Source organism: Lactuca sativa, chromosome 1, assembly GCF_002870075.4.
Source record: "Lactuca sativa cultivar Salinas chromosome 1, Lsat_Salinas_v11, whole genome shotgun sequence".
Classification (NCBI taxonomy): Eukaryota; Viridiplantae; Streptophyta; class Magnoliopsida; order Asterales; family Asteraceae; genus Lactuca; species Lactuca sativa.
In genome coordinates this window covers 15,523,026-15,531,673 of record NC_056623.2, presented here as the reverse complement: position 1 = coordinate 15,531,673, position 8,648 = coordinate 15,523,026, and the positions used below count along the sequence as shown (strand labels likewise).

The 8,648-nt window shown below is 34.4% G+C and overlaps 1 protein-coding gene across 1 annotated transcript; it reads left to right on the top strand.

The window, feature by feature from the left end:
* The first annotated feature begins 2,188 nt into the window (after positions 1-2,188).
* LOC111916720 (transcription factor PRE4) lies at positions 2,189-3,318 on the top strand. Its single transcript, XM_023912379.3, has 2 exons — positions 2,189-2,744; positions 2,896-3,318. The coding sequence occupies exons 1-2, from the start codon at positions 2,619-2,621 to the stop codon at positions 3,043-3,045; spliced, it is 276 nt and encodes a 91-aa protein (XP_023768147.1). The 5' UTR covers positions 2,189-2,618; the 3' UTR covers positions 3,046-3,318.
* Positions 3,319-8,648: the final 5,330 nt, after the last annotated feature.

Sequence of the window (8,648 nt, the reverse complement as noted above, 5' to 3'; positions counted from 1 at the left end):
GGAAGGGTTCCGAAAGGATCAACCATGCAAGAAAAGAGGAAAAAGAACCCTGGAAGAAAGAAGAACAAAGGACAGGAAGCGTGAAGGAAAAGGAAAAGAACAACGATACGTGTTATTATATAAGAAAGGAAAAGGCGGGATATTCAAAATCCCTGACAAAATAACGTAACCGCTAGCCATGATGAGCGATCACGTCATCATTAAAAATCGAAACGGCGGGCGAACAGAAAACAGACACGTATAGAGCAATTAAGTCCAGGACGTCGTAGCTAGTGCAACAACGCTACATCTACCGGACCGAGGGACTTGATAACGTGCCCTAGCCAGAACGAAAGAGCCGCACCCAGCTCAGAAGGCTAGCGCGCTCGGCAGACCATACCAAGCGGGCTTAGCGCCCGCCAGCGCCCCTAAGCGCAGGGCGCGCTGGCAGAAGGATAAACGCCTGCCAGGGGTGCCCTTGTAGGAGGCTTGTGTCCGCCAAGGGCGCCCTCAGCTCCAAGACAAATGATACGGTCAGACGACAAAGCAAAGGATCAGAGCATTACCAGCAGTACCAATGGCAGCGCTCTGACAGATAGAGGAGAACGATCCTCCAATCAACGCCCCAGATCCTGTCGGCCCATGCGATCTTGTCTCGTACGGACAAGCAGGATTGCTGAGTATAAAAAGGGAACGCTCACGACCCCGGCAGGTAAGTCATCTTCCCCAAGCAACACCCAAATACACTCACTTAACCCTACTGACTTGACCGTCGGAGCATCTTTCTGCGAGCCTCCTCCTCGGAAACGGCTGACGGCCTTTTTTCTCTGTGCTCTTGTAGGAGCAACCCAAGTACTGTTGCCATAATCAAGTAAGAACCAGGACAAGGTCGAATCACCCCCAAAATAAGTTACGATTTTTAAGAGAATTTCCGTAAGGATTTGTGAATGAATTTACTCATTAACAATAACAAAATAATCAAAGATTAAATTGTATCGTCCGTACATTTTTATTTTATAAGTTTTAAACAATATTCATTTTTCAAGATATGTGTTCGTTTTATTATAAAGGTATATAAAAGATGGTCAAAAGATATAGGATATTTCATTTTTTGGTATATTTTTTACCAGCCAAACTTTTAGATACACGGTAGAACCTTATACTTACAATTCATTTTCCATTCTTGGCCTAATAACCTGTATAAGTACTAGGGAATATCTCAAATGAAGCTGATAGTATATCGATTTCGAGATTTGAAAGGATTTGTAGTTACGAGAATGCCCCCATATCTCTATCCTTGCTTGTGAAAGCCAAAATCCAAAAAGGGTATCGGTCGGAGGCAGCCTACGTGTCATGTGCTGTTCTTCCTATTTAAGGAAAGTGTCTGTTATTTCAAGCATTTTGACTGGTCAAACACATTCACTCCTCCCCTCACGATATCACCGCCAATATCTATGTTCACCCGAATCTATCGGAAAACTCCCCTAATATTCTATTTGTTCACAAATTCATTAAAAAAAAAAACCCTAGAAACTATTCAACACATCTCCGATTTCTAAAAGGTAATATTCGAATCTTGGAGTTGTTACAACATTAATCGGCGGATTGATTCCCGTATCTAAGGGCTCTGGTTCTTTCAGACTTCAGTCTAGATCAAGATGACTCCTCTTTTTTTTTTTTAGAATGTGATGAATATTCTAGTCTACTTACTAATCTATAATAAAATTTAAGATGGTTCACCTAAGAGTATTGTCGAGTATCAGCTATGGTCCAAATTATTGTTGAAACTCATCACTGACATATCAACGATAGTTGATGAGTTCTGAGGCTGGAAGGTAGCTCCGATCTCGACTCCGGTATATCATTAATAGTCATGGGAAGGAAAAATTAGCTTGGTTGACGTTAATTCAGTGGAAAGTTGTTATGAAATAAGACACATAAATCATAATTAATTACCAAGAAGGTGAAATTAGGGTTTATCTTCCTCTATGATCATTGGTACAAGTACAACCCATCCCGTCTCTATTCCCAATCCTTCTCAACTGTTTGCCTCTTCGTAGCAGGTTGGTATACTACAACATGCATGCGTATTTTCACGTCCAGTAAATTTTAAAAGGTCTAGGAATCTAGTTTTTTTTTTTTTTTTTTTTCTTATTCTTGGTTTTCTAACTTATAATTTCTCATTTTTGTTGTCATATATGCATGGTAATTGTTTGCCATTTCAAGTTACCGTGAAAAAACATTTCAAGTAAACTGGAAAGATAATGTCTAATTTCTCGAATATCTTAAAACAATGTTTCTTGTCTTAATTAAAGTTCACTGTTTTTCATAAAATAATAATATATAATTGTAAGATTGAAACTATAATATATAATTGTAAGATTGAAACTCGGTATCTTTAACAAACTCCGATCACATATTAGCCCAACTGTCATTGTATTAAATATTTTTTCTTCTCACTTTTCTTCTTATATCTTGGAAGTAAGCAACTATGGAGGATATTTAAATAGAAGCTCAGCCCACAGCTTTCACTCATGCACTGATCGATCTTCGGTTTTTGCATCTCTACTTGTGCTATTTCTTGGCTTCTTTTCTGCACTCGTATAGTATAGTATATTTAGTTAAATTCCAGAATAAAAATGTCAAGCAGAAGGTCAAGATCCAGGCAATCAGCAGCTTCAGTGATCACTGACGAGCAAATCAACGATCTTGTTTCCAAATTGCACCAGCTTCTTCCTGAAATTCGCAACCGCTGCTCCGACAAGGTAGTAATCAATCTTTAATGTGCCAATGCAAGAACAAATCGACCGACACCTCTCTCTCTCTCTCTCTCTCTCTCTCTCTCTCTCTCTCTCTCTCTCTGTATACAGTTTGATCGATAAGAAAGATGACAATATGATTGATCGATGGATGCAGGTATCAGCAACGCGGGTGTTACAAGACACATGCAGCTATATTAGAAGCTTGCACAGAGAGGTTGACGACTTAAGTGAGCGTCTATCAGAGTTGCTGGACAACACAGATTCCACCCAAGCTTCGATTATCAGGAGTCTACTAATGCAATAGATCCATCGTCGCCCTTTATGTTCGTATTATTAATTTTTTGGAACGTTTTTGGTATTCCTGTACTTTTTTTTTTGTCATTTTCGGCAGAAAATGATTTTTGCTTGGTTAAACCGTTAGTCGAACTTAAATCTTTTATGGTAGCAGTTGAAACCAAGGTATGTCATATTAGTCTGTATTAAAAAAGCTATTCGATCTATTGATCCTCTTGATGATTAACCCATTGAAAACTCTACCAATGATCGAGATCTAATAAGATATATCTTTTTTGAACCATTTATTCATCTTTCAAGAAATAGTTGATATTGAAGAAGAACGAGATCAAAAAAGCCCTATTCTAGTATGTGTTTATCCAGTAAATTAGAATCTAAACGAAGATATATATATATATATATATATATATATATATATATATATATATATATATATATATATATATATATATATATATATATATATATATATATATATATATATATAGGGTAAAAGAGTTCTATACTTTTCATCCGGGTTTCATGTTTAGAATAAATCATATTACAGATTTTAAACCATTACAACAGATCGCAAGCACTTGCAACAACACAATTCTTATATTATTGAACAGATCAATATTAAATATCAAAAATCATGTATATATGCAAAGTGATTCATATTATTCTTCTTCATACTAGGCGAATGTTCGCGCGTTGCGCAGAAACACTATATAGTTGAAGTCTTTATAAATATATGTTTTTTTTTAATATAACAATAACGTTGTTGTTAAATTTGATATAATAATTTGTATACTAAATTGATATAATATATTGATTATTTTGAATATATGATAATATATACATCTATTATAACTTTATAATCTCAATCATTTGAATGACTTCTACTCGCGAGTTACACATGAATAAAATTAAATATAATATATGGTTTAATGTTATTTATAGTTGTTGTTATTGTTAATTAATTTTTTAATATTTATTTGTTTAATGTTTTAATTTCTATCATTATAATTATTTAGAAAAACCAAACATTATTTTTTGATTTTAAAGGTAACAGTATAATCATTTATATAGAGTTATTTTTAACTATTATTATTATAAATTATTTTAAGCTATTTATTTAAAAACTTTTAATGATTATAAAAATATCTTTAGGAATATTTTAGTTAAATTGAGATTACAATTTAGTTTTTGTATTTATCACTACAATTTATTATTTTTAACTATTTATAAAATATTTTTTGGTTTTGTAAGTGGAATTGAAATTTATATTTATATCGACATTATAATGTTATATTTAAGTTAGCAATTTAAGTATTTTGTCCAAACTGTTCAAAAGTTATAGTTTTAAACTGATAATGATTTACATATAACAACATATTAAATCTAATAAATTAAGTATAATATGTTAAACGTTAAAGACATAACTTTATACGTAGAAGTAATATATTATTTTAAAACTGAAATTTAGTTTATTTATGATGACACTTTCGGATTGATATTTATTTAACATTATTAACCAACTTATAATCATTATTAGAAAGACACTACAATTTATCACTTTTAACTATTTACAAAATATTTTTTGGGTTGTTTAAATTAAACTAAAATTTGTATTTAAGTTTACACTGTAATGTTATATATTTAAATTAATAATTTAAGTATTTTATACAAATTGTTCAAAAATTGTATCTTTAAAATGATAATGGTTTACATTTAACAATATATTAAAACTAATAAATTAAATATTATATGTTAAAAGTTAAAAAACATAACTTTATAAGTAGAAATAAAGATATTATTTTAATATTGAAATTTAGCTTATGTATTATTATACTTTAGATTTGATATTTATTTAACCTAATTAACCAAATTATAATTATTATTAGAAAGAAATTGAAAAGTCATGGGAGTTTCAAATGAATATGGTGAAAGGAAAAATATATGAGAGTTTCAAATGAATGTGGTGAAAGGAAAAATGCTAGCTTTATAAGTATTTATAATGATAATGATTTATTTTGGGTTGTCCCAAAAAGTAAATTAAATATCCTTCTAAAGAAAGAAAAATATCTTACCATAGTTACTGCAATTTAGTAATAATATATTATAAAATACATGATAGATTGATTGTGCGTTACAAGAAACTTTGTTTTGCTATCAAGTATTTTAGGTTAATTTACCTCCTTAGTCTGCCCTTTGGTTGCAACCTGAATGTCAGCTCCAGTTATTTCTAGATCGACTGTCTGTGGTTGTAGGTGCAGAAACATGTAAGGCGACAGTGTGGTGACCTTTAATTATGGGAATCTGGAGACACAGACACGACAAGGCGTTCAAGAATTCTCTTAAGCCTCATCGTCTCATACCAGGTGAGATTCATGTGTTGTCTTATCTATGGATCAAAATAGGGGAGTTGGCAAATCAATCGGTTAGATTTCTTGTTATAATTAAGGGCATCCACAATGTATTGAACTCTATAGAGTTTAATGGAGCGTCACATCATCATTTACTATTTTATACAACTCTATTCATTTTTATCTCATAATGCATTAAACTTTACAAGTTCAATGGAAAATATTAAAAAATATATTTATTTAAAGATTTAAATATTTTCCTTTTTCTCATTGAAGAGTTCAATGGTCATTAAACTCCAAATTCATTGAATGCCAAGGTGGCATTTCGCAATGGTGGAGTTGTATCCATTAAAAGACACGTAGTCATTACACATCATTCAACTCTTCCATTAAACTCCCCATTGTAGATGCTCTCATATCTTGTTGACTTCTTAATCCTTGTAAATTTAGCAACTTTGTATATCGTATTTCAATAAATAGCTTGTTGTTCAAAAGAAATATCTCGATGTGATGTGAAGGGTTTCTAATCCAACGGTATAAAGTATTATTTTTTTTAAGAGAAGGTTTGAGTCCCTTATATACATAGATGGATATAAGTGTTAGGTTATTATTAAATTAAATTTGTAGTTAAAAAAATGTAAATCATTTAATATCCCTACATGATATATAATAGTAAGTTAATGAATTAAATTAAACTATGTTCATCATTCGAGGTGAGTCTTCTCACTATACTTTACCATGAGTGATATTTTTGTATGACTGAGATGTCCTATGTGCTTACATTGTGTATTGTGATAGCCTGCATTATTTCTTTGTGATTTATGTTGTATATTATTCAGAGCTTATAGAGCTAGGACCGGAGGGTCCATCAGAGTTGTGGGACCGGAGGGTCCCACTGAGACACATTGACCGGAGGGTCTTACTGTGTTATAGCCTCGAGTGGCTACAGAGATGTGTGTGGTATTTTGGGGAACTCACTAAGCTTCGTGCTTACCTTGTTATGTGTTATGTGTTTCAGGTTTTTCTCATGATCGCTGGAAGGCACCGGCTTGATTGTACACACCAAAGAAAGGGTTATGTTCTGAGGATCCTGGATTATTAATCAAACAATTATGGAGATGCGTTTTGTAAACTAAATAAATGAGATTTTGTGAAATGCGTTATGAGATTTATATGATTTTAAAATGAAAATTTTGTTAGGAAATTTACGGTGTTACACATGTTTTGCTATAATCATCACAGACAAATAATTTTTAGAAATCACAACATGCATGCATCATTCACAAACAATAAAAACACTCTTTCTAGCATGAACCTATCACACCTCACACTTTAAATTTCCCAAACACAAGTCTAACATGCAATAGAACCTAAACTTTTAATCATAGAAAGGAAACATAAATCCTAGCAAACATATCCATGAAAGTTGGGGTACATGCATCCTACAACATTCTTGGTTCATTCCAACCTATCTAAGATATAGAATTCCCAAAAAGAGTACTTTAATTCCACAAGGATTGACTCGCCTTTGTCAAGAAGCTGGGAAATTCCACAAGAATTCCCAAACAGAGTACTCGTGAACACTTGAGATTATCACAAGCACCCCTAATATTGTGTTAGCATTATAATTAGGTGGATGCTTATTTTTATTTAAGTTTTAGAATTTCCCAGCTTGACCCCTTTTTAGTGTTTTGAGCATAAAACGGAATCCCCCACTCCAAAAAGGATGATATCATACTGTAACATCCTGTTTTGGATCGTTCGTGATTAGCGCTCGTGGGCTAAAAACGAGGCATGATGAAGTCTCGGGGTTGCGATGAGTTGCTAGGAGCGTAGGGCATCTCGTCACCTTTCTGTGGGTATGAGGTTCATTGGAATCGAAGTTATATCGAGGAAGCGATGGAAGTTTGAAGTTGTGGCAGGATGAGTCCCTTATTTGAGAAAGGTGGCACCTGAGTACGTTGGGCGTACATGTGTGTACGCTTAGCGTACTCATGTGCGTGAATTTAAAGCGGATTCACCCAGTACGCTGGGCGTACTAGGTCCAGAAAGAAACCCTAATATTTTGGAGTGCCCCTATTTAAGGAACATTATGTCTTCATATCCAACCACCATTTCCGGATTTCAACTCTCCAAAACCCTAATTCCCGTTCTTTGAGCTTGAGTGTCTATTGTGAGCTTATAAGTGTTCTTGTGGCATTTTTGGAGTGAAGAAGGAGCATGGAAGAGAATAGAGTTGGAGTCTAGGCTTTGGATCTGAGCTTCTTTTGTAGATGGAGCATCATTTGAAGGTATAAAGCTCAAATCTTTCCCATCCTTTTGATTTGTGCATGATATGGTCCATTTTAGGGTTTTTGGTCCCAAAGCTTGAAGCTTTATGAGTTGTTGCACTCCAGAGCCTAATGTTTGTCCTTTAAAGTGTTTTTAGTGGAGAGGATCCATAAAATGAGGTCTTGGATGTTGGAATCAAGCCATGCATGAGTTATGAGCTTTTTGAGATAAGAGAGTGAGTGTTTTGGGTGTTTGTTACATTCTCAACCATGCAAAGACTGAAAGTCACTGACTTTATGGAGTAAGATCCATTAGGGAGTCCAGATCTGCGATTTGAGTTGATGTCTTAACTGCTTAAGACCAAATGAGTAGAAAGAGTGAGTCTGGGGAGTATGCTGAGCATAATTCTTGTATTCCCCGTGTACTACCCTAGTGTCCCCGATGGCCAATCTGGATACGTGGGTACGTTGAGCGTACCAAGAGAGGTATGCCCCACGTAACCTCACTGTGGACTTTTGGGCTAAGTCTCATTTTGGGCCTTGAGTGTTGGGCTTGGAGTTTGGCCTTGTTGCAATAGAGTTTCGGACCAGAGGAATATGTATATGTGCTTTGGGCCCTTGAGTTGGGCTTGCCATTTAGATTTGAGATTTGGGCCTCGGGAGAGCCCATTTATTGTTTGACCTTGGTGGGGCCAATGGGTTTTAGGTTATTGATGGGCTGGTTAGTGGAATACCTTATGACCTAATGAGTGAGAGTTTAGACTTAGTTCCTAGTTGGGTTAATTGAGGATTTGGCTCAGAGTTAGAGGTCGGTGCGTAGCAACAACGTTTATAGGGGTTGTTCATCATCCGAGGTGAGTCTTCTCACTATACTTACCATGAGTGGTATCCTTGTGTGACTGAGCTTTCTTATGTGCTTATCTGTGTATTGTAATATTTTGCATTATGTCTTTGTGATTTATGTCGAGTATTGTTATTATGAGTTTATTGAGTTG

Bases quoted from the DNA above. Each gene is read 5' to 3' on its own strand.
- LOC111916720 (XM_023912379.3), top strand. From the start codon at position 2,619: ATGTCAAGCAGAAGGTCAAGATCCAGGCAATCAGCAGCTTCAGTGATC. The intron at 2,745-2,895 runs GTAGTAATCAAT...CGATGGATGCAG, and splicing joins GCAACCGCTGCTCCGACAAG to GTATCAGCAACGCGGGTGTT.